We start from the raw sequence: 25464 nt of genomic DNA, 5'->3' as shown, positions 1-25464 counted from the left end.
TAGCATGTCCTTTACACTCCACTGTGAGATTTTATTGAATAAAGCAGCCAAGGAAACAAAACAGTTCGGTGATGCTGAGCAGGTAGATGGTGAGTGCTCAGCAGCGAGGACACAGCCGCCCAGCTACGGACAGCAAGTCACCACAGGATGACAGATCGCTGCTACAGAAGAAACCCGCAGTGCCCACCCGGAGACCGCCTGACAGGTGTGAACACCGAGGACGGCGTGCCCAACCCGCACTCACACCTCCCGGTCGCACCTCCATCATTCCCGGCAAACGCAGAGACTGTCAGCCCCCTCCGGTGCAGGAGGGGACCCCACAGGAAACCTCCTTCTAGTTAGCCTCTGCTGACGAGCCCCACCCTGCAAGACGGGATCAAAGGCACATCTGACCCCTCCTGATGGGAGTTCCGGGCAAGGCTGGAGTCTGTCCGTTTTTGTCCCCAAATGAGCAGAGGCCAGCTTGGGCTCTGATGGCTTCCAGGCAACGTGTCTGGTTGCAGGAAGCACATTTGAGGCTTCCCCAGATGGGGCCGTCATCACATAAGCAGCAGCAGAGAAGGGGCGCCTGGCTGGCTCAGCTGGTACTGCCTGCGACTCTTGATCTCGGGGTTGTGGGTTCGAGCCCCATGCTGGATGGAGAGATCACTTAAAAATAAAATCTTAAAAAAAAAAAAAAAAGAGAAGCTGCAGGATGGGAGGTGCTTTCCTACCGGTCCCGGGTGGGGTGGGCTCCTGCCCTGGCGTGTAGGGCTTGGGGTTGCGGCCGGCACACCCCATGTCCCCACAGCCCCTCCTGGCTGATCAGAGGGAGCAGCCCCCAATCCCACGGCGGGGGGACGGCTGGCTGGGGGCAGATATCAGCAAGTTCTGCACGGACAGCTTCTGCCAGGACCGCCAAGGGCTTGTGCCCACCCAGGAGAAAGACACCCCTCCCCAGCCTTTCCTTCCAAGCTGCCAACTCTTAACTTTTGAAATTAAACCGTATTTCCGCATCTGGCTCTGAAAAATCATCCCAGAACAGGGCAAAGCGGCCCTGAATGAGCCCCACAGCCATTTTCGTCGGGAGGTAGGCGGGGTCTGGGCCCTGGGGTTTCATGGGCTTGATTCCCCAGAGCAGCATTCCTGGGGGGCTCTAGGTTCCCTTTCTTGAAAGGCGGGAGGCAGAGTGGGGACGGATAGGTGGGAAAGGCTGGAGTGAAGTGGCCCCCAGCCCACTCCGTGGCCCTCCTTGCAGACAGGGACCCGTGCAGGAGCACCCACAAAGCTTCACATTTCTGGGCTGGTTCAGCCAGTGCCTCTGAGGTGGCCGCGACCTCAGGCCAGGTTCCCTCCAGGATCCACATTCAAGAATGGCTCAGACGGGAAGGCTCACGTATCCACCTTGATCCTTAACACCTGCATGAAACCTGCTTCAGGTGAGGGGGGAGGTGGCCTCAGCAGCAGACGGGGCCACGGGCCTCGTGTGGGGCTCCAGCCACCCTCGAGGGCGTGCTGGGAAGGCCCAGCTCCCCACTCCAGTCAGTGGTTGTCTCCTGGGACCTGCTCCTGAGGGCTCTGGTGGCATTGGCCCGGATGGTGATGTGATCCCAGCCCCCCTGGAAGGAGAGAGCCTCGTCACCCATGGCTGTGGGAGATCAAGGACCCCTGATGGGCTCTGTCTGGGGCCTCCCACCCACCCTGACAGCAGGTCCCAGAGCATGCAGTGTGACCATGCCACCCCGGGCCAGGTAAGCCACCCCACATAGGCCTTGCTCACCCCAATGCCGTAGTCCCAGCCCTGCCCCATGGGCTCTCGAGGCTGCACGCCTGTGCGGTGGCACACAGTTCCACGGCTCATGCTATGGCTCCCCGGGACCTTGTTGGCAATAATCCAGACCTGAAACACAGACCCAGTGAGGGTCCAGCCCCCATCTCCAGTGGGACTGCGGGCACGGCGCGGGGAGACCAGAGCAGGAACCCTGAGCACCCCAAGCCCCCAGAGCAAGCGTCCACCTTCGGCCCCCGGCCCTCCAACCCTGAGCACCCAGACCTGGTCCAAGGGCCCCACGGATACTCGGCACACGTTGTTGGACACGTGCTCCCAGCTGGAGCCCTGCGGGTAGCTGGGCGTCACCCCTTGGCGATACCACAGATTCCCTGGAGAGAGAAGGGCCCAGAGTGTGGCTACGGAGACAACGGAAGCTGTCCCCACACTTCCTGGGGCTCCTACCAGCCCAGGAAGAGAGAGAAGCCAGGGCCGGGGCCAATTCTACCCTCCCCACACTGGACTCGGCCTGAGCCTCGTAATCGTCCCGCTGTGCTGGGCTGGCGGCGTCAGGCTCTCTCTACGCATGAGAAACGGAGGACAAGGAATTCTTTAGACAGATACAGAGAACAGGGTCTGGACTCAAAGCCCTGGTTCCAGTCCCAACTCTGCCCTTTTCCTTGCTTTGCTCGTGGTGACGACAGCCACAAAGGAAGAAAGGGAACTGGCGACAGCCCTGAGGCACGGGCAGGTGACCTCTGCCAGTCCCATGCTGCCCGGGGGGCTCCCATGCTGCAGGCCCCAGGCCAAGCTGGCATCCCCCCGCCCAGCACAGCTTGGGACAGGGACTGGTTCCGAGGCTGACGGCCTCTCATGGTGGCTTACAAAGTTTTTGTGTCAGGGTCCTGGGGCTGGCGAGGGTCTCGTCCCACTGGGGTGCCCAGGGAAGCCCTCGTCTCCCCTGGTGGCCACTGAGGCTCAGAGACAACTTGCCATTTTCGTCCAAGGCGTACACTGCCGTCTGCCCCACGGACACCTGCTTCAGTCTCTGCTTGGGAGGAGACGGGATGTGGTACCAGCAGTCCCCTGTGGCACAAGGTGGGACTTAGGGTGCAGTAGGGCGACACCACACCTGCCACCCCCTGTGCTTGTGGTCCGCGTGGCCTCCCCTGCAGCTCGCAGGCTCGAGGCAGGTTTGGCCGGGCTCTGTTCCCAGGCCAGCTGGGCCACACAAATGTGACAGGGCCCGGTGTGAGCTGAGAGCCAAGCAGAGCAAACCCCCAACACCCCACCTCGCCCAGGGCCCTCAGAGGCCATGGCGGGAGACGGTGGGGTCCAGCAGCACGATCTCGGAACAGGGACACCAAGGTGCTCAGCTTGGCATGGGGTGGACAGCCTGTCTCGGGGCTGCCAGGCATCACCACTGCACAAGTCCCCTGTCCCCATGCGGAGGGCAGCTCCGTGCAAGCCAGCACCCATCCGAGCGCCCCAGTGCCAGACACTGTCTGGACATCCGACACCCAGTCAAGAACAAGCCAGCATGGCCTGCAGCCCTGGAGGGTTCCCCGAGTGGGCAGTAGGCTAGGTGGGGCCACCCCAAGAGGGCATCCCGAAGGGCAGGACATGCAAAGTGCCCACAGGCAGCAATACCCTGGGCTGGAGGCTGGGGCTGGTGCAGGGCGGCTGCAAGGGACCGCCCCATCGCCGGGACGACCACCCCCACTCAGTCTCAGCAGGAGGGGGTGAGGCCTCTGGGGAGTGTCCTCACTCGGCCCCAGGGCCTGGTCCACAGGCAGCACTCACTCCAAGCTTGTCCAGCTGAACTGAACATGAGGAGACCTGTCTTCCTTCCCCGCTGGAAGCAGAGGGGCATGCAGCCTCGCTCTGACCAGCCACAGCCCCACCTTGTCCCTACTTGCGACGGGCGGAGATCCTCCAGGTGGGGCGGCACTCACCAGCTGGTTGTGCGGGGGACACAGAGCCCCGGTAGAAGGCGGAGCCATCCCTGGCCACGGCCCACACCTGATGGCAGCCCCCGATGGAGATGGAAGTGAAGGGCTGGTCCGTGCCCACGTGCAGCCAGGAGGAGCCCTGGGGATGGGAGCCAAGGGGGACAGTGAGGGCTGCTGGGGCCCAGCCTGTGCTCCTCCCCCTGCCCAAGGTCCCAGGAGCTGGCAGCTTCGCACACCAACCTCACCCTCAGCAACAACTGACCACAGAACCCAGTGACCCCCTCAGGCCTCATCTAGTGTCCGCTGGTCCCAGGGACTGTCCTGGGCAGGCCCCGGGAGGCCTGAGCCCAGCTGGACCGCAGTCCAGAGTTCTCTTTCCAGAAGAATCTGCCAGAACCTCAGGAGGGCCCGGGGCCTGACAGGTCGGCAGGCCCAGTGGCCCCCGGAGGCAGGGTGCTCACCGCGGGGTTGAGCTCCGACACGCCCAGGCGACACAGTACGTCCCCCTTGTCGCTGACGGCCCAGAGGGCGATGTGCCCACTCCTGTTGGCACCTGGGCTCTCTGGGATGATGGACACGTCCCCAAGGGCAATAGGGGCCACCTCCAGCCAGGGCCCACTGGTCACCAGCTTACATTTTCTGCACAGTGGAAGAGAGCAGAGCCTGGGGGGTCTGATGCTTTGGCAAGCCCCCTGCTGGCAGCAGGCCACCCTTTGGCCCACATGGCCTCTGCAGGCCCCCCTTTCCGATGGGCAGGAATGAGAGGTCTGGAGAGGAGGCTGCACCCTGCCTCACCCCCAGCCAGGCCTCCCATCCTGACCTGCCTGTCCTGCTCAGAGCAGAGCCTGCCAGTGACATTTCTCTTATTTGTTCTTGCAAACAAACTTCAGAAACCAGAGAGCGTTGGGAGCCCAAGGGCATTTCCTGCACTGACATTTACTTTGATTCTCTTTCCCTCTGCTTTTCTTCCATGGAGACTGGCCCAGGAGGGCCCCATAGGAAGGGCAGGTCCACAAGCCCCAGTCCCCACGTCACTCTGGTCTTTACCTGGCCCAGCACCTTCTCCTGACAAAATCCTTCATGGTTTTGTACCCATGATACGAGCTGCAAGAGAAAGACGCCAAAATCAAGACCACTTTGTGGAAGTTTCCGGAAAGGGACCCTGTCTGCACACACATTTTTTCCACTCATTAGGGGCAGAGCCTCCGTGTGAGCCAGAGCGGGCTCCACAGGCAGCAGGGATCACAGGACACGAGGTCTGCCTGGCCAGGGTCTCTGGGGCGCAGGTCTCCCTGGGGTCAGGGTCTCCAGGGGCCAGGATGTGGAGGCTGCTGGACCAGGGGTTCTAGCTGGTGTCTCTGAGCCCTCCCCACCACTGGGCCCATCAGAGCCCTTCTGGGGAACAGCTCAGCTGAGGCCAAGACAAGGGGAGGCTTGGCTGTGGCTGGAGGGGATGCCTATGGGCTCGCCCGTCCCAGACACCTGGCTCATCCCTGGGCCTGGGCCTGCTCAGAGACCCTGGCTCGGGCTCCCACAGCTCTGGATTTCCATGTGGATATGACTTGTGCACCATGAAGGGCCTACTGCCCACCAGGGCCTCCCAGCTTGGTGGACCTGTCACCCACCTGTCCCTTTGCTTCTCAGGACGGTGCTGGCCTCACTCCAGCTGCCTCTTCACCCGACACCTCCCTCCAGCCACCCACACCATCACCCTGGGCCTGGCCTGAAGCTTCCCAGATCCCCCCAGAACCCTCCCCCAGGGCAACAGGGACACAGCAGGGCACTGAGGGAGCCGTGGCTGTCTTCCCTAAGCCTGCCGCTGAGCTCCAGGTGTAGCGGGCGTGCTGACCTGAGCTCATCTCTCGGGCTGGCTCCAAACCCTGCTGGCAGCCGAGGTGGGCGTACAGGGGTCTGCTCCTCGGCTGCACCCGGGTACTGGCAGGAGCCGGAGCAACCCGGGACGGCAGGGCAGGTGAGGGCCCCTCCTCGAGTGGAGAGACACTTACGCAGGGAAGTCACTGGCATACTGCCACCCCTCCTGGTCTGTTCCCCCGGGAACGCTGAAATCCACAGACCAGTCAGAAACCTGGAGGAGAGGAAGGTCAGCCGGGGAGGCCCCCAGTGCCAGCCCCCGCCCCGCAGCCCGGAGCTCACCCAGGTCCACTGCAGGGATGGGGGCTTTGTGCCAGCCTTGGTGCATTCGTGCAGCCCTGAGGCATCACTCCACATGTACCGGTCCGTGGGCAGACCCCTGTGGTGGACAATGAGGGTGGTGGGGTGACTTGGAAGAGGAGACCGGCCAGCACCAGCTGGCGACGGACAAGACATGAGCACCTAGGACACCTGCATCTCCAAGGGGGTGAGGGGCAAAACCAGAACTGCCCCGGGGTAGGGACAGCAACCTGCTGACCTCCCGTCACATGGCAGCCCGGGCGGCACCTGTGGCCAGGCCACCTACCCAAGAGCTGAGAGCCTGCCTCTTCCCTTTACAGGTTGCTGTGCCCCCAGAAGATGCTGGAGCCCTATCCCCGGTACCCGTGAGTGTGACCTTACTTGGAAAGGTCTTTGCAGGTAATTGAGTCAGAATGGGGTCCTTAGGGTGTGCCCTAAACCAATATGACAGTGTCCTTGCTGAGTTCAAATTTCTCGAAGAGAAAGTGATGTGAAGACAGGAGGGACATTGCCCCAAACCAAGGGACAGCTGAGGCCTCCAGGAGAGAGGCTGGGAACGGACTGTCCCTCACAGCCCCTGGATAGATGTGGCCCCGCCCACACCTTGATTCCAGGCTCCCCAGCCTCCAGGACGGGGAGAGAATGAATGTCCACTTTTAGTCTGCCCAGTGTGTGGTGCTTGCTGACAGCAGCCCAGCCGACCTGGACACTCACAGAGCGACAGGCCCCCCACGGTGGTGTCGGGCAGGTGGTCATGGGGCTCGGGTGGCAGGAGCCGTGGCCCTTGGTGTGCATGCTCTGCAGGGACCAGAGAGCTCGTGGCGGCCCTGTCCCTCTTCTGAAGGACTGAGGAGGAAGCAGGGAGCTATACACAACCCACGTCGAGGTCTCTGGGATATACTTTGGCACCGTGTACTAACTGCCTCAGCAAAGCTCAAACCCTGACTTACTGGGGTGAACAGAGAAACCCACAAATATTTACACACCAGGAAATCCTTCAAGCCGCGAGGGTGACATTGAAAGGTCACGAGTGATCTCCCCATCCCAGATGGAGCGGACCTCAGATGAGCTGGATCCCCCTCGAGGACCCAACAGTGAGGCCACCACAGACCACCTTTGTGTTCCTGTCGAGACCTTGGTGGCCTGGGCTGGAGAGGCCCCCAGTCGGCGCCCGAGCCGCTTACCTGCTGGAGTAGCCTGTGACGGGGTTCCAGCGCTGGTTCTCGTAGATGTAGACACATTTCACGTCCGACTGAGTGTAGATGTTACTTGTGCTGCTGGCCAGGCCTGGGGGGAGAAGAGGCTGCGTGCTGGGGATTCAGGCTTCCGTCCGAAGCCCTGAAGGCCGCAGAGGGTAGGTGGGGAGGGCCAGGAGAGAGGGGTTCACGGGCCTGGCTTGGGGTTCTCCCTGTGTGATTATTCTGGGGTTGTAGACCCTCCATGAGAAGACCCACCAGCTCCTTCCTTATTAACACTCACATAACGTCCACCAGCCCCAGTCTCCTCATTTGTAAAGTGAGGACAAACTTAATTCCTGCCTCATGAGGAAATGAGGAAGATGTGCAGTTCCCATGGTCTTAGTGGACCACAGCTGATTCTCCAGGACTGGCTGTCCCTCACTGTAGGGCATGTGGGCTGTGACTTCGAACATTCCACTCGAAAGTCTGTTTCTGCCTGCATTTCCCAGGAGGAGACACAGGACCTTACTTCCCAGAACTTAGGGAGCCAACAGGGGTTCAGCAAGGTCTCATCCCAGAAGGCATGACCCAGGGGCTAGAATTCAGGCCTGGGAATCAGGAGAGCCAGGGCGTGGGGCTATCCCAATGTGCCCTGAGGCATCATCTGTGAAATGAGGGGCTGTGTCCAGCCCCAGTGGAGGCTCTGGCAGCTGCCTTTCTAGAACCTGCAAGGCCCCCAGCTCAGCTGTGGGTGCCCAGGAAGGCGCGTTGGAGACCAGGCCTGGTCTCTGGGCTCTCACACCTCGAGGGTTGGCTCTGGGACCATCCTCTGTGGAGGCTGGCTGTGGTGAAGGTCACCTGTCAGCCTGCTGTCAGCCGAGAGTCAACACTGGGCCAGTGGCTCCAGAGTGAGGCAGGGAAGCCAGGCAGAATTAGAGGAGGGACTGGCCTGAGAAGGCTATGGGTAGGGCTCGGGGAGCTGGTCCTGCCAGCCTCTGCATCCAGGCTGTTCTCACCTTGGAAGCAGCCTCCGCCGTAGCCGCCAGTGTAGACCCAGGCCGTGTGGTCGTAGCCGATGCCCCACACCACACCCCGGCTGTTGGCCTCCACCACCCGCAGGTGGCCTCCCACCTGCCGCCAGAACCTGGAGTGAGCGGAGAGAGGTCACGGAGATGCCGTACACCGTGCCAGCCTTACACCTGCTTCCGGCTCCGTGGCCTCCCTCGAACATCCGACTTTGACTCCTCTTTGGGCTCTGAATGGTGGACTTTATTAAGGATGATGGCACCTGCCTGGCTTCCCATCTGGTAGTGACCAGAGCTAACACGGCCCCAGAGTGGGTGCAGGAGACTCAGGGTCGGCGGGCGGGGGCGCCGAGCCAGCGGCCCATTCCACACGGCCTCTGGGATTCTGGGCCTGGCACGTGGGGGCAGAAGGCAGGGCTGTGCCATCTGGATGAACCACAACTTGGGCCAGCACCCCGCGGGGTGATAGCATGGCCTCCCAGGGGGACAGGTGCAGGGTGCCACCGGGGTCACCCTCCCATGTGCCCAGGTCCTACCCACTGTCCACGGAGGTCATCTGACTTGTCCATCCGGGTGCTGGGCACCCAGGGCCTCAAGTCTCACCTATGTTCTCCCTCATCTTCAGGGGCCTCAGAGGACCTAGGGAAACCTTGGGTCGAATTGGGACCATTGTGTCCCCTCCTGGGTCCCTACCTGCCTTCCCACCCTGAATGCCAGATGCCCCAGAACGGCACCACCAGCATCTGCTGTGGGCGACCTCGTTCTATCCCTTGCCACCTACATAGCCACCTCCCAGCTCCCCCAACTCACAGCACCTGCTCAGGGTGCTGAGATGTGCCTGAGCCTTGCCAGGCTTCTGGCCCCCCCCAGGGTCCTCCACCAGGCCTGGGAAGACTCAGGCCCTGGGAACCAGCCGGCCATTCCTGTGGGAACCTTCTAGAACATCCCTTCTAGAAGCAAAGCTCTGGGGTTCCTGAGCTAGTCCACTGCACAGCTGACTCACATCTGGTCGCAGGGGAGCCTGTGCTCAGAGGCCTCCAGGTCTGGGCTAGGCTCGCTCACGAAGATGTCCCCCTTGCAGGTGATGGACCAGATGGCCTGCGGGGAGGGGCGGCCGTGGACCCTCCGGCTCTCACAGCAGGACAGGTTGAGCAGGGCAAGCTGGTGCGGGGAGAGGACGGGTCAGCGCGGGGAAGGGGGCCGGCAGCAGGCCCAGTCCAGGCGGCCCCAGGACCGCTGCTGCCCTTGGAGCCCGGCCTGTTGGTCACATGCACTCACCCAGTCATTCATGTCCTGTTCGGTGGCAGCAGCCAGGCGCACAGGCCACCTCTGCCGGGTCCTCTCAGGCGTGTAGAGGGCGAAGGAGTGCTTAGTCTCATTGAGCACGGGGACCAACACTGTCACCTCGTTGAGGAACACATGGAGGTACTGTTTACAGAGGATGGAGGGCAAGCTGTCACCAGGCCAGAGGGGGACCTGTGGGGCTGGAGGCACGAAGGGCCTCTGGGTAAAGCCCCTGCCGCAGTAGAGGGACAGGGAAGGCCTGGGGTCCCCCTGGTTTCAGAAAGCCAGGGGGTCCTGGCTTCCTAGGGGTCCGCGGGGCCTGTGGGTTCAAGATGGCTCCGGGACCAAGTATGCTCAGTAGGGAAACCTAGTTCGTGAGCAAGTGCCTTAGTGACATTCTTGACATCACAAGACCACTTTAGAACCCAACTGACCAGGTTTGAACCCCAGCGGGAAGGGCAGAGGGGCTTTAACTCCCCAAGCCGACAGCCCAGCGACTATCTGCAGCTCTGTGAGGAGGAGGCCAGTGGAGGCTGCAGCAGGGGCCTCCGTGCACCGGCGGGCCACCAACCACACCTGCTGTCCCCACGGGCTAGCACTGGGCCCCCCTCCCCTGGGAGCCCCCCACGCACCTTCTTCTCCTCGTGGACCACATAGTAGATGAAGAGGATGCTATCCCGAGCCCCGTCGAGCCCCGTGAACTGCTCCAGGGCCACGCGGACGTCCACCCACTTGTGGGGCTTCCAGTCACACCACCACTGCAGGGCCCCCGTCTTCACCCACACTGACTGCGGCACAGGCCCCAAGAGCACAGGACAGAGTCACAGGCAGGCCCGCCGGGCCCCGGACTCCGGCCCCATGCACACCCAGCTCCCTAACTTCCCCTAGTGACCAAGGTGGAACTCACAACCCAGCAGGTGCCAGCCCCCGAGCCGGCGCTGTCTCTGCACACCCTCCTAATTCTCAAACACCTGTGGGCTCAGCACTGCTACCCCATGCTCTAGATGGGGAATCTGAGGCATGGGGATGGGGGGGTGGTCTGTGCCTGACCCAATGTCACCTAAGAAGTCGGTGCCAAAGCTGGGGCCCACACTTGGCCTGTGTCTGGAGGCCCAACACTTTGGGGCTGCCAAGATGCTTCTGCACCAGCAGCCAAGGTCCAGGGAGCCATGTTTCCAGTGTAACTTCGGCCTCCCAACCTGACTGTGGGCGTCCAGGAGGTGGGCTCCGCCTAAGGGGCTCCAGGCCAGCCCTCAACCCTGTTCTCACTCATCTCAATCAAACGCCACACCATCTTGGCTCTTGGGGTCCCTTCGGGCAGGAAGGGGAGGACAGCACTCCCCTCCCCGTGCCTCCCACTGAGGCTGGTATCTGGGTCCCAAGGGCCGAGGCTATGCCTAGTGTGATGGAGCCCGAATTCTTCAGGATGGATAGACTCATGTCTTCATCCCTGAATCTACAGGGCCTGGAAGGGACAGCTTCACCTCCGAGCTGGGTGGACAGAGGAACAGACGCGTCTCTGTCTCTTCCACCTCCCCTTCGGGACAGTATACTGTAGGCGCTCAGTGGGTGGTAGCTGAAGGCCCGTGCCTCCGGGAACTGCCCACCTGCTCTACGGCCTGCTCATAGTGCCGGAAGTGCTCCAGCTCCCGCTTGGTCCTTTCCGTGAGCTGTTGGAAGATCTGCTTCCGCCAGGCGGCTGTCTGGGTCGGCATGATGGACAAGGAGAGCGTCTGCACCGACGGGGACAGGCCTGCAGGCCAGCAGAGCCTCAGGGCAAGGTGCCCGGCCCACCCACAGATGGGCAGCAGGCCAGGGCTCTTTCCTCTGCTCCCCCCCACCACAAGGAGCACCCTCTGGGGTGCTGGGCCCCCAGACACCTGCACTTACCCGACTGGACGGTGAACCACTTGAGTACAGCGTGGGCCTCGACGGCACAGCCTCCTCCTGAAACCCAGGCCCACAGAGGGTGGTCATCGGCCCCATAGGGCTCCTCCAAAGCTAGTGGGAGGAGCCCCAGTGAGGAGAGGCCGGTGGTCTCTGGGAAGCCAGCAGCTGAGTGGCCGGGTACTCTCTTAGGCTCCTTCAGGTCAATATTGGTCCAGGGCAGTTCGGCTGGGCTGGAGGCCAGGCCAGGGCAGGACTCGGGCCCAGAAGTCTGAGTGGCAGGGCCAGGGACCTCCATGGCATGCTCTGTGGTCCTGCCAGTGCCTGGGCCTGAGGCCGAGCTATCCCTGGAGTTCCTGGGACCGTCCACAGACTCTGCAGGAACAGGCTGGTCAGGCCCCGGTCTGTCGGCTTCCAAAGAGGCATCCGTGTCGCTCGGTGCACAGGACTCACCACTGCCCCTTACCTCGTCACCAAAGAAGCAGCCAGCACTGGGGACAAAAGGGGCAGACCTGTGACCCCTCGAGGGAAGGACATGCGCTGCTGCAGACAGGCCTGCCTCGTCCATTGTGACCCCGGACAACTCACACACACAGGGACAGCTACCTCCCAGGAAGCTGGAACACCCAGGTCGCAGCCCAGGTCGATCACATCATTTATCTGGGGCTGGAAACCTGGTGGTATTATTGTTTTCTTAACGTGGCATAATACATGTGATATAATATTTTACCATCTCAAACGATGCGGCATTAAACACACCCACGAGGTTACACAATGACCACCACGTGGAAACCCTGTCCCCATTAAGGAGCAGCTCTCCATACCCACCCCACCCACCCCCAATTCCCCACCTACTAATCTGCTTTGTGTCCCTATGGATTTGCCTCTTCGGGACATTGCATATAAATGGCATCGCGTAATACACCGTCTCTTGTGACTGGCTTCGCTTGCTTTGCATGGTGAGGTCAAGGTTCACCCCCGGTGTAGCAGGGATCAGTACATCCTTTCGTTGCTGTACGGATATGCCACGCTTTATTTATTCATCTGCAGATGGACATCTGAGTTGTTTGTAGTTTTTGGCTACTGCGCATAACGTCTTTACAAACATTCGTATACGAATTTTTGTTCAGACGTCGGTTTTCCATTCTTCTGGGTATAGATCCGGGGGGGTGAGTGCTGGGTCACGGGGTCACTCTGTCTTTGCCCTTTTTAAACTGAGTTGTCTTCTTGGTGCTAGCTGTAAGAGCTCTTTATACAGTCTAGGTACTGGACCCTTGTCAAATACAGGTTTCACAAATATTTCCTCCCATTCTGTGGATTGTCTTGTCCTTTTCCCGATGGTGTCCTTTGATGCTAAAAGCTTTTAATTTTGATGAGATTCCAATGTCTCTATTTTTCCCTTCATTTCCGGTGCTTCTGATGTCGTATTTAAGAAGGCATTGCCAAGAGTAAGGTTTGGCGTCAGTAATTTTGGAAGCTTCTCGGCTGATTCCAGTATCTGAGTACTACCAGCTGAGAGCCTAAACCCTCAGGTTAATGAGGAAAGGCCAGCCCGGACAGCCCCCTGGGTGTTCAGTGCAACAGAGTGAAAACGGCCATGCTGGGGGAGTGAAGGGATGTGGACTGGGGTCTGGGGGGGGGGGCATGCTGCTGTGGAGCACTGTCCCAAGGGCCCTTGAGCCACTGGATTGGGCAGGTAAGCACTGCGGGCTTTCACGGTACAGAGCTCAGGCATTTGCCAACCGCCCCCCACCGAGATGCTAAGTCATCTGCCTGCCGTTCACGCCCATGGGCAGAGCCGGGACTCATCCACACTTTCTATACACATGGCTCTCAAGGCGTGGTCCTCAGAGCTGTACCAGTGGGCACACCTGGGACCGTGCAAACAACGCAAAATCTACTGAATTCAAAATTCTACGGAAAGAGCAGCTCTGGGGCTGGGGCCTGGACTTCGGTGCAGGGACAAGCCTTCTTGGCGCTTCTAGTGCATGGCCAAGTTTGAGGTCCCTATTCTAGACTAGAGAGACCCTCTGTCTTCTTCTCTGCTTTCGTTTGACAGATGGGACTTGGTATCCTCCTCACTGAGAAGCCTTTTCTCTCCCAGACCTTGAGACCTCAGAACCAGTGGGCCAGCGCTGTTCAGGGACAACCCCCGGTTCCAACATGGACAGACATCCCACCTTCACCCACCTGCCACCTCCTCCCTGCCCCCATCCTGCTCCCAGAGGCCACCCTCAGGCCAAGGTCCAGCACCATGCACAGGGAGGAAGAGACCTCATAGGGCCCAGTGCCCCACTGCGAGGCCAACTCGCAGCCTCCCCAGACGCTGCCCACTGAGGCCACCGATGGCCCTTCCCGACCTGTGTCCTCTGTGCCCTAGTGCCCCTGGGATCACCTGAGGAGACTTGAAGAGCTACCAGAGTGGGATCGGTCACTCTCTCGGCTGGCGATGATGGCCTTCCATGTCTTCCCGCTGAGCTCGATCTGGGTGACACCCTGGCGGAAGTACACGGCCCGGTCCTCACAGCCAATGCCCCAAACCTAGCACACAGAGAAGCACGGCTGGGTCAGAGGCTAGCACAGACCTGAAGGATCCCTGGGCGTCCCTTTGGGGGTGTCGGGGAGAGCACCCCAAGGCTGGAGGACATGTCTGCAGATGTAGGCAGGTGTCCCCCCCATACATGCAGTGGGGGTGTGTGTGCACCCACGAGTGTTACTGCTTGGGGGGCTGAGGACGGCAGGACACGGGTCAGCGCACGGGTCAGATGCAGGGAACAGAGACTGGAGACGACTGGGGGAGGGCACAGCACCAAGCTCAGGAGAAGCAGGGACTCTGTCCTGGCTCTCCAGGCTCAGGCAGACCCTTTTGGGCTGACAGAGCCCAGAGGAGGTGGCAGGGCCGTTGGGCACTGTGCTGGGACAGAGTCTACCTGTGTCCCCATCTCCTGTGTAGCCTCCAGTGGGAAAAAAGCTGCTCTCCAAGGGAACCCAGAGAACATTCGGGGTCTTTTTAAAGATGCAAGATAGCCTCCTTGATCCTGACTTCATTTTCTGTGAGAAAGGTGGCTGGGTGGGCAACCTCCCCTCTGCCTTTGGGCGCTGAGGAAGGAAGGTGTGCCGCGCAGCTGATGGGCCCTGGCCTGTGCGGGGTGCCTAAAGGGCCACACAGCCTGCCCAGGGCGGTCTGGGTGGCTTTGCTGGAAGGGCTGCGGTGTCTCCATCATTTGGCCGTGGCAGGCTGGCCTCCGTCTTCAGTGCCCTGGCACACCAGCCAGCACCCGTCTTGCCCCTGGCTGCTGTGTACCCTGCCAACTAGGGTGGGTGGGGGACAAGGTGGGGGCAAAAAAAGGCCAGCACCCCCAGAAAGAGCTAGGGCAGTGCCTTGGGAAAGGAGTCACCTTCCTACAGGCAGTCTGAAAAGCAGCCAAACCTCATCTCTGAAGCCACCACACTGCCCAAATATACGGGGGACGTTCAAGAGATGCTACGTCTGTAAAACTGGGAAGATCAGTTTCATTCTTTATTTCCTGAGCTGATTTGGTCCAAATAATGCTCGACAAAACCCTTCGGGTCTCCGGGGTGTGTGCCCCCGGTCTGAGCTCCCCACCACCATGCTGAGCATCCTCGGGGAGGGGCCTGGGACGAGCCAGTCCTTGCAGGCTGGGAGCCCAAGGAGCAGCTGGGGCACCCCCCCAACTCCATGCTGGAGTGGGGCCTGGCTGGCGGGGGCAGTGGAAGGCCCCACTCTGAGACCTTTACTGGGGGTGAGCTGCTGACCCCGGTGGTCGGGTCCATGGCTCAGGGTCCCGTGCACACCTGGTCATTCAGCCCCACATTCACCATCATCATGTCTCCGACCATCTCGATCCAGCTGGTGCCACAGGGATTGTGCGAGTTGACACCTCTTCGGAACCACACCTGGGAAAGTCAGAAATCGACAGGCCCCCATGGAGGGTCACTGAAACAGAAGATGGTTTTCAAAGGCTCTGGGAGAACAAATGGATAATTTGGTCTTTCGGTTCAGGCCATGAAGGAGCACAGCATATCACTGAGAAAGGAGATGTGACCTAGGTCCCTCTTCCCCACACTCCTGCTGCATCTCCCTCTGGGCTTGGCACTGTCCTACACTGCTGAGGGTGACCTGCCCTCAGCCATACCTATCCTCGTGGTTTCCTGTCTCTTCTCTGGCAGAGGGCACTGACCCTCCAGGAGACAAGGCTGCCTGAATCTTTCTAGAATGTTCTACCAATTTAGCACCTCTTGGCATCAGGCAGGAGCAGCAGGTTATCAGCTGTCTGACTGCACATAGAGCTAGGAGGTGGGCAATGTCTCCTGGACAATGTCTGCATCTCCAGTGCAGACACTGACCTGTGAGCTTGGCGAGTGACATCTCTCCCCCATGGTCCTCTATGCAGTCCCCATCCTAGCCTGATGCTTGGAAAACGCCATTTGGTCCACTCAAGCTTGGCTCTATGTAAGATAATGGCCTTGGGGCACCTGGGTGGCTCAGTGGATTAAACATCTGACTTCACCTCAGGTCATGATCTCAGGGTCCTGGGATCGAGCCCCACATCGGGCTCTCTGCTTAGCGGGGAGCCTGCTTCCCCCTCTCTCTCTGCCTGCCTCTCTGCCTACTTGTGATCTCTCTCTCTGTCAAATAAATAAATAAAATCTTAAAAAAAGAAAAAAGATAATGGCCTTAATGACATTATTTTTTTTAAAGATTTTATTTATTTATTTGACAGAGAGAGATCACAAGTAGATGGAGAGGCAGGCAGAGAGAGAGAGAAAGGGAAGCAGGCACCCCGCTGAGCAGAGAGCCCGACGCGGGACTCGATCCCAGGACCCTGAGATCATGACCCGAGCCGAAGGCAGAGGCTTTAACCCACTGAGCCACCCAGGCGCCCCATGACATTATTTTAAAAAAAAAAACACATTTTTTCTAAACTTATGACATAAATAACCTATTTTGGATATTTTTTATATGTGAAATACATGAAAACAGCTTTATGAAATAGTCTCTTCAAGCCTTCTTTTAGGGGCACCTGGCTGGGCACTGGAGCATGCAATTCTTTTTTTTTTTTTTTTTTTTAAAGATTTTATTGATTTACTTGACAGACAGAGATCACAAGTAGGCAGAGAGAGAGGAGGAAGCAGGCTCCCCGCAGAGCAGAGAGCCCGATGTGGGGCTCGATCCCAGGACCCTGGGATCATGATCTGAGCTGACGGCAGAGGCCTTAAACCACTGAGCCACCCAGGCGCCCCAGGAGCATGCAATTCTTGGAGTCATGAGTTTGAGCCCCGTGTTATGTGTAGAGATTACTTAAAAAAAAAAAAAAAAAGAAGAAAAGAAAAGTCCTGACATTTTTTCATGTTGACTTATAAAAATACACACAATCCAACCAAATTTCCCTCAAGCCCACATGTGGCCCCATGGCTGACTCTCCCACCCCTGTCTCTGCTGTGCTCCCCACAACTGTCTTTACCCACTCTGGATGGCCACGTGAGCAAGGCCCCAGCAATTCTGAGACTGAGAGGATCACACATTTTTAGCACTCGTGTTTAACCATAGTTCCTGAGGCAGGTTGCAGGGAGGTGACCGGTTAAATGAGAAACCCTCAAATCCCTTTTATAACAATTTCTAGACTGCCTAAAATGTCTCCTTGACCCAAAGAAGGTTTGCACAAACATTTGGTTGAAGACTGAGCAAATGGCTCAAGTAAATACGACGATCTGCTCACTGAACGCGTTGCTCTGAGAGAGGCTATGGACTTGTGGGAGGTGGATGGCTTCAGGTGACCTGAACTGTGGGCTCAGGGACTTTCTGCATGGACAGAGACTCAGATGTGTGGGGGAATCCATCCCCTGGGCATGCTATGGGATGCCCGAGAGATGAGGTTAAAGAGACCATGGAAACAACCGTAAATGTGCTTATTTTATTGGACTTTCTTTGTTGACGTAAAATGACGAGCACTGTATATATGGCAGCAAAGGGACATATACAGTTAGGGGAGCGTTTCAGAAAGTTGGCATCTGACTCTGAAATGTCACTGCCTATTGAGTGATAAATAGAGTTGTTCTGCACTTGGTACGGGGTGCGGGCATATGGTGGAGATCACCAAGGCCTTCAAGCCCAGAAAATGGACAGTGTTAGCCTGGATTTGTCCTATAGGGGTTGAGACCACACTTGCAAGAACAAAAAAAATGCACAGCCCTAAGTCTGATTCCCATAAGGGCCAGTGATTCTTTTTAAGAATAAGAAACAAAGGAAGTAAAGAAATTAAACAAAGCCCTTGGCCCAAGCCCCCAGGGACCCCATCTTACTTTCCGGTCCTTGGTGATAGCCCAGACCACGCTGACTCCCACGGAGACGTGTACGATCCCGTTTTCAGAGGCAGGAGGCTCCACTACGGACCAGGAACTTCCTACCCAGCCCCAGAAGAAAGAGCGGGCGGCCCCCATCAGCAGGAGCGCTGGGGAGAAGCTGGGCGTCCCCTGCCTCTCCCTGTATGGAGCGTAGGGCTGCCCACCTTTGGGATTGTTCCTGTTGATTCCTTCCCGGACCAAGGCCTGCCCCTCCCAGAGCGTGACCCACAGGAGGTCGTGGGGCCCACAGCTGATTTGCACCGCCTCCCCTGGGGTGTCCACGAGGGACCACGATGAGCCTTCAGGGTTAGGGTGGCTGACGTCCTCTCTGTACCACACCTGGGTGGTGAAGAAACCCACGGCAGAGTCAGACAGGGTCCGGCCAGGGCTCCGGGTCAGGAGAGCTGCCCGAGGCTGGCTATGTTTGCTAGTGTACACCTGAGCCAGGCGTAGAGTCTTAGGGGCCAGGGGGCCCTGACTGTCCAGACTTGCTCTTCCTGCCCTCACTGCCCTCAGGATCCTCATGCCAGATTAGATGCCCCCCGCCCCTGCTGAAAATACGCAACCCTGGATTTCAGCCATCCTGGGAGACAAACCCCTTTGGATCAACAGCTTGCAAGAACCCCCTTCCTCGTTCACCTACGGCCTCAGTAAGACCTCTGGCCCCAGCTTGGTGTCCTGTGCCCCCTAGTGGCGATATACTCTCAGTACACCGTCTCCAGGGAAAGTGGTGTCCTTGGGGGTTAGATGGGAAACCCCCCGAACCCCTTTCATACAAATGTTTAAAACGTCCACTTCTGTTCCCCCTTAACCTGAAAGCAATGACTATAATAAAATATTAAGACTGAGCCACCTGAACATGTTGTCCAAACTGTCTCGTGTCATCTGGAGGGGGCTATACCTTGGTGCAGGAGGGTGGGGGACCCCCTCCCAGCCTGTCTTCACACAGGGCACCACAGCTTCCTTCACCTCACCCTTACAGCCCCCACTGCAGAACCTGGGCAGCCTCCCTCTGATGGTTTGGGGGGTCCCCTCTCTTTAGCTCCCCCTGGAGCCCAGGGCCCTAGTCATACCTCTCAAGGTCCCCAGGAGTGGCGTGGGGCGGCAGTGGCCAACCGCCAGCATGCAATGACAGCACACACTGCTCTCATGCCCCTGCTCTCCTCTCTCTGCATCCAGGGTGGGCCCAGCCCCTCCATGGAGGCTCTGTTCCAGGCCAGCTCCCCACCATCCCTCAGCACGGCTCGGAGAAAACCCACAACTATGGCTTGACCTAAGCCCACGCCAAACAGGACCCAGAGGTAAGCCTGATCAAAACCTACTGTGTCTATTCTGAAGCCAACCAGAGATTTGGATGAATTTGTGGTCAAATGTACTGGACAGATGAAATCTGCTCTAACACCATAGCTAAAGTGTTCAGTCACCAGCAGGCAGGACCACCTATGTTGTTCCTGACATCAGGGGCTGGCTTTACTCCTTAGTTCATGAACTCCCTTACAGAAGACTCTCCTCTCCTCTCTAAATATTCATCCAGCCATACACATGTCCATCCAGCCACCCACCCACCCACTGACCTCCCCCCGCATCACCCAGCCATCTACCCATCGCCCATCCATCTACCCATTCACCCATCCATCCACCCACCCACCTACCCATCACCCAGCCATCTACCTACTCACCCATCCAGCCAGCCATCTACCCACCCATCCACTTACTCATCCAACACCCATCTGTCCACCTGTCCATTGTACATGTCCATGTGTACATCCCTCCCCCATCCACAATACCATTGGAGACTGCTGTGTGGAAGCCACAAGAAGGAAATAGGCAGGGATCTTAGAATCTGTCTGAGGAGACACTGTGGATGGCATCTGAGCTCAGGATGAGCACTCATCAATGCTCTGGGAGCTCAGAGAAAGGACAGGCCAGGACCAGGCATGGGGTGGGATGTCAGAGGCTTCTGGCAGGAGGAGGACCACAGGATAGCAGAATTCACAGGAGGGGTTATTGTGGGGACCCCACTAACATGCCGCCTCACCTGCCCAGGGTAGTACCCGTTGTAAGGATAGGAGGTGAGGAGGGCAGCCCTCCACCCCTCTTCCCCCTCCGGCAGGACACCTGAAGACGTCTCTCCTGGCCTGCCTTTGGCCAGCCTGCCTCAGCCACCTCCCATCCTAGGCACAGGGGGACACGGGCCTTACCTTTCCCTGAAGAGACACAGCCCACACGGACAGGCGGCCCACAGGCTCGTCTGTGATTTCCCACCCCCCCACAGAGAGGTCATTGAAGGGGTCAGGCAGTTGCTCGGGGTCATCCTTCGAAGGGATCTGAAACGAGGTGTGTGGCAGAGGCCTTCAGTTCCTATGGGCACCTGGCCAGTAGATGGCACTGTTTCCCTCCCAGTGGACACCTGAGAGGCTATCCCTCCCTCCCACCTCCCTGCACACTGCCTTCTATTCTCCAGCTGGGCCCACAGCTGCCCGACTTCATAGAGAAGGCAACATTAGGACAAAGAGCTCCTGGCCCTGGGTCCCCTCTGTCCTGTCCTCCTTCTGTCGGCCACCAGGCCTGGGCCGCTACCCCCGAGGGGTCACTACTGCTCGAGCCTGGAAGACAGACGTAACACATGCAAGGTCTCGGCTCTGTGCCTTGCGGTGGCCTGACTGCTGTGACCCCTCTAGAAGGGGCCGATCCCAGAACCTGGTCCTGTAGTGTAAGGCCTCCATGATGTTGGCTGTTCCCGAGCTCTCTGGGGCGACCCTCCCAGCAGGGGGATGGCTGCCCCACCCTGGGGCCCCACCCTGGCGCAGACCTTGGCCCAGGCATCTCGGGACCTGTATCTCCTATACCGAATCCACCGGCGCCGCCGCACGCAAGAATTCCACTTCTTGTCTCTCGTGTAGGTGGCGGGGAAGTCGATGGCATACGTCCACCCCTGAAATACCACGTGGGGGTGGGGGGGGTGGGGGGGGGCTCTGTAAGGCTCCTGGGGAAGGACAGAGCCGAGGCAGGAGGGGAGCAGGGTGCAAGACAGGCAGGGAGACAGTGGTACCGCCCGAAACGCCCAGAGTCACCTGCCCCGAGCAGCAAGTGGGGGCATGCAGGGTGCTGGCAGAGCTGGGGTGCTAGGGACGGCATGGGGGGACGCGTCCAGCCCAGAGCACCCCTTCCCCACAAGGGAGCTCCAGTGGGAACCGGATTCACCTACCCCTTTCTCGGTGGGTTCCCCTCCGAAGTTCTCATCCACATACCAGTCCGACTCCCACTCCCAATGCCGTGAGGGCAGTGCCACCCCGTCCAGCGGCCGGTGCTGGAGCCCACTCACGTCACTCCACTGCCAGCGGTCGCTTGGCAGGAACTTCTCACAGAAGCCGCCCACGGGGTTCCAGCGCTGAGGACCGGGAAGCCAAGACAGGCCTGAGGCCTGCGGCCGGCTGGCCCAGGGTGCTGGGGACCTCTCTGGGGTAAATGGGACCCCACCACTAGGAGGCCTTCCTGCTGGGCTTCAGGATGGAGAGTGGGCAGAGGGTCTGCCCAGAGCTCAGGGATCAGAGCCTCCTCAGGCTCGTCACCAAGAGCCAGGACTTGGGCACGACCGCCAAGGACAGAAAACCTGCCGCAGGACACAGAGCCCTGAATGGCAGGCAGTAGAGGTCAAGGTCCTGCCCTAGGCTCCTGGGAACCACTGGCAGCCCACCCTTGTGCGGACCCGGCCAGCCTGCCTTTTTAAAGACCCAAGGAGGGCTCTGTGTCCATACAACCCGGACCTCAAGTGGAATAAAGGACATGAACATCTGGGGAGGGGCGATTTCCTTCCCAGAGAACCGACCCAACGCAGCCCCCCCACAGACACAGGTGACCCCACCTGATTCTCATAGGCCTCCTCCTGGCGGCGGATGGGAACATCGCTGGCGCACACGTAAACGTAGACCTGGTTGTCGCAGGCGATGCCCCAGCAGCACTGTGTGGTGGCGCTGACACGCTTGAACTCCAGCTGGCTGTCTTTGCACAGCTCCCAGTACTGTCCAGCCGTGGAGAGCGTGTACACCTTCCCGAAGAGATCCACAGCCCACAGCACGGAGCTGGGCATGGCCACGGCAGCCAAGGGAGAGCCAGAGGCAAGAGGCCGGTGGGGAAGTGTCTGCGGCCAGCTCCCAGTGTCCAGAGTCTGGAGCACGTTTTCTTCTCTGTTCTCGCCTTCCCTCTAATCATGGGCATTGTTTTCAAATGCACAAAAATGTACAGAGGGGAAAAAAAAATTTGTAATGTTCCAAGCACCTACCTCCCCAAATTTAATGGGTATCACTATTTGGTAACATTTCCTCCCTATCTCTTTTATCAAAAGAATAAAGGAAACATTGCAGATTTAGTTCAGTCCTGTGCCCATCGCTGCCTTCCTGGGAGGCCTCTGCCCCATAGTGAGCAGTCCCCTCGTTTACGCTGGTCCCACGGTGACAATCCCATATAGGTCTGGCACCCTGGCCAGGTCCTGTGGAGCCCTGTAGCTACATGGCAGGGATGTGGGGGTCCTGTCTTCGACCTCCTTGGGTCACCACCTCCCTCACTACCCCTCTCTACCTGCCATCCTCCACTCCTGCTCCTTTTTCTGTCCTCTTCCTTTCTGCTCTGTGGGGCTTGGCAAGGCGACTGATAAGTTCTATCACTGGCCACGCCCACATCTCCAGTGCTGACTGTGCTTGGTGCTCCCCCAGGGGCCTGACTCCTGGAGCCTGACTTCTGGTAGAGTCAAGCCTCCTACCAAGGCAGGACCACAAGTTCAGAATCTCAGCAGCAAAACAGAACAGCTGAACTGACAGTGGCCTGGGGGTGGGGAGCAGTGAGAAGCGCTACCTGACACTGCCCCAGGGCCAGGAAGGAGGGAAGAGCTACTGGGAGACAGACAGTGGCAGAACAGGAGCCTCAAGGCTGCTGGGCCAGGCTGTTCAACTCCTGCGGCCCACCCAAGGCTGTGGGCGCTTGGGACAGCAGGACGGAGGCAACGTGGCAGAGAACAAGAGGGGCTGCTACAGGCACATAGGCTCTTCTGGAACAAAGCATGTCTTACAAACACCAAGAAGAGTGCTGGCTGGGGAGGAAGGAACAAAGGGACGAGGAAGAAGGGAAGCAGAAGGAACAGGAGCCAGGCTTTGGGAGACATCCCAGAACTCTGACCTCTCTGGCCTGGCACCTAGGCCTGGTCAAACACACGGGAAGTCACAACACCAGCCTTCTGGAGCCATTTGAAAACCGGTACCTGCAGCCAGATGGAAGAGCTGGTGTGTTGACCCCAAGACACCCGTTTGCTCCTGCCTGACCAAGCCTGGGGGGTCTGCTCTCCCCATCTGGCATCTACATGGTGGACCGTTGGCATCTAGGTCTGGGCTCCATCCCTTTCTGGCGCCAACTAACCTCTCTATACCTCGATTTCTTAATTTGTTAAAGGCGGAAAAGAATATGGACCTACTTATGAAGTTGTAAGAATGAAGTGAGGTAGGGGCACATGGGTGGCTCAGAGGGTTAAAGCCTCTGCCTTCAGCTCAGGTCATGATCCCAAGGTCCTGGGATGGAGCCCCGCGTCGGGCTCTCTGCTCAGCAGGGAGCCTGCTTCCCCCTCTCTCTCTGCCTGCCTCTCTGCCTACTTGTGATCTCTGATAAATAAATAAAATCTTAAAAAAAAAAAAAAGAATGAAGTGAGGTAATGCAGGTATGGAGCCTAGGAAAATGCTGAGTCTGCAGCAAGAACTCTGCGCGTTATTGGGATTGTTTTATTACTTGGCACCTGCTCTTAACAAACTATCGCTGATCTCCCATCCCTTAGAAAACAGAAAAAAAAATCAAATCCTTCTCTTCAGGCTGAGTCTTCAGCCTCTTCATTTCCAAAGCACCTAACAGTACTCTGCATGTATAGTGGGTGGTCACCCAAAGCGGACTGATAATCATTACCGCCTCCATCCACTGCTCAGATGGAAATACTGCCCCAGGGAAGCTGAATGACATCAATGACTTCAGGTTTAAAGTAAGGTCATGATAGGTGGATAGGTATGGGATAAAACAAGTACAAAGATCAACAGCAGAATTTAAGTGGTGGGCGTAAGTGCACTTGGGTGACACGGTAGGCTTATAATTCTTTAAACTTGGCCATGTGTTTGAATATCATAAGCTGCTAAGTGGAAAAGGAAGAATTTGGGGGTGAAGGGAATTGGCTCCTGTGATGTCATATAAATATAAATCTACTCTTCAAAGCCATCTCTCAGGTCAGAGTTCACCGTACAAGAAACCAATGAAGTCAGGCTATCTCTAGGTTGAGTTCAATGAACAGCGACTTTTGCTTACTTGGTACACTTCCCTTCAGAGAAATGACTAAGCACTAATTTCCATATAGACATAATTGAATCTTTCCGGCAGCTAATTGCAGAGAAAGGACAGGATGGGGGTTACGTCTGCAAACTCACTTCAGAGTGGACAGAAAGGCACCATCGCTTCTCAGCTAAAGATGACAGGGGTGAACATTCTAGGCCAGCCTCACCCCTCTTCTTGCCGGGATGCCATCCCAGCTCCCCATATGCCACTTCCTGGCTGTGAGGTGACCAATCCAGGGACACTGGGGTCACTAGGTCAGAGGACTCTTAAAAGGGAGGTTTGAGCGTTAAGTCCCATGATTCTGGGATCCTGGGATTTCCTTGTTTTGTAGAGCTAGGGTGAACGCTTCCCAAGAAAGCAATCCTGGGTTCATGGAGAACTTCTGTACAATGAATTTCTGCTGGAGCTTCAGTCAATCCACGAAGAAGTCACCTGTTCACCATGTCAGAGCCATCTGCCTTTCTGCAGAGGTTTACTAACAGATCCCTTCAGAGACCAAAAAGTACTCAAGAGAGGGTAAGGGTAGGGGGGAGTAGGACCAGGGCATGGCAGAGGGAGGGACACAAGGGACCAAGGGAGCTCCCGGAGCATCTATTCCCCGGAGTCTGCCTTAGGGCTCCTTCCTGAAAGGTTTCCTGTTGGTTTTTCTATCACACCCTGGCACTCCCACCCCTTGAGCAAAGAGAGAGCCCTGACTTCTGATGGTCGCTTACTGTCTGCCACCTGCGGGGGCTGTTGGAAAGCGACATCAGGGTCCAAAGACGCGGGAGAAAATGGCAGGACATGCCCGGTAGTCGAGTCCTTCCCGAAGCAGGGTCCACCGGCCGCACTGGGCAGGAGATGCCCCGAGCCCGCAGTCTGGGGATGAACCCCACCCCATCCCACCCCGCATCATCGCGGGCGGGTCAGCCTGGTTTCATTCCGGTTCCGTGCACTTGGGCGACAGGTGGGGCCCCTGCCCGGCCACCAGCGGCACAGCGGGAGCGCCCGGCCCTCACCGTCTGCCCGTGCTAATCCGACAAGCAGATTTGCTCCTACCGCTGCCTAGGGGAGGGACAAACGGGCTCCTCGCTGCCCGATCCTCTAAACCCGCAGGCTCCAAAAACCCGCTCCCCAAGTCACTCCAGCGCCAAGCCTGGAGCGGGGGCGTCACCGCGCGTTCCGAGGGACGGCGACGGCGCCCCGCAGGGTGTGCAGGAACTCGCACGAGCACAGCCTCTTCCCACCAATTCAGTGGCGGGGAGAGGAAGATCCCCTGCCCTCCGCCGCCCCAACCTGTCCCGAGAGGCCGGGGCGCCCATCCCACCGCACTCACCTGGGAGGGCGCCCGGCGGGCGGGGTCGCGGCGATCGCTCGTCCGCTGCCGGGCTAGCGGGTCGGCCCTCCCCCGGCGGCCGGGGCTAGCGGGCGGGCAGGAAGCGGCCGTGAGGCCCGCGCCCATTGGCCGGCCTCGCCGTGACGCAAGGCCGGGCGCACGCGATTGGCTGAGGCGC

General features: G+C 58.6%; 1 protein-coding gene across 1 annotated transcript; it reads right to left on the bottom strand.

Annotated features, from left to right (window-relative positions):
* Positions 1-10: 10 nt before the first annotated feature.
* On the bottom strand, positions 11-25441 carry TECPR1 (tectonin beta-propeller repeat containing 1). Its single transcript, XM_047714220.1, has 25 exons — positions 25287-25441; positions 21477-21815; positions 20820-21002; positions 20424-20546; positions 19813-19938; positions 17776-17950; positions 17570-17670; positions 15062-15163; positions 13641-13786; positions 11249-11736; positions 10966-11111; positions 9991-10146; positions 9353-9502; positions 9078-9235; positions 8066-8193; positions 7056-7158; positions 5854-5950; positions 5706-5785; positions 4747-4803; positions 4161-4338; positions 3703-3838; positions 2741-2833; positions 2033-2139; positions 1760-1879; positions 11-1598 (listed from the first exon to the last, which is right to left on the bottom strand). Exons 1-25 carry the CDS (start codon positions 25410-25412, stop codon positions 1437-1439), a joined length of 3780 nt encoding a protein of 1259 aa, XP_047570176.1. The 5' UTR covers positions 25413-25441; the 3' UTR covers positions 11-1436.
* Between the last annotated feature and the right edge of the window lie 23 nt (positions 25442-25464).

This window comes from Lutra lutra, chromosome 18 (genome assembly GCF_902655055.1).
Source record: "Lutra lutra chromosome 18, mLutLut1.2, whole genome shotgun sequence".
Lineage (NCBI taxonomy): Eukaryota > Metazoa > Chordata > Mammalia > Carnivora > Mustelidae > Lutra > Lutra lutra.
The sequence above is the reverse complement of the archived record's forward strand: the minus strand, read 5'-3'. Positions and strand labels throughout refer to the sequence as shown.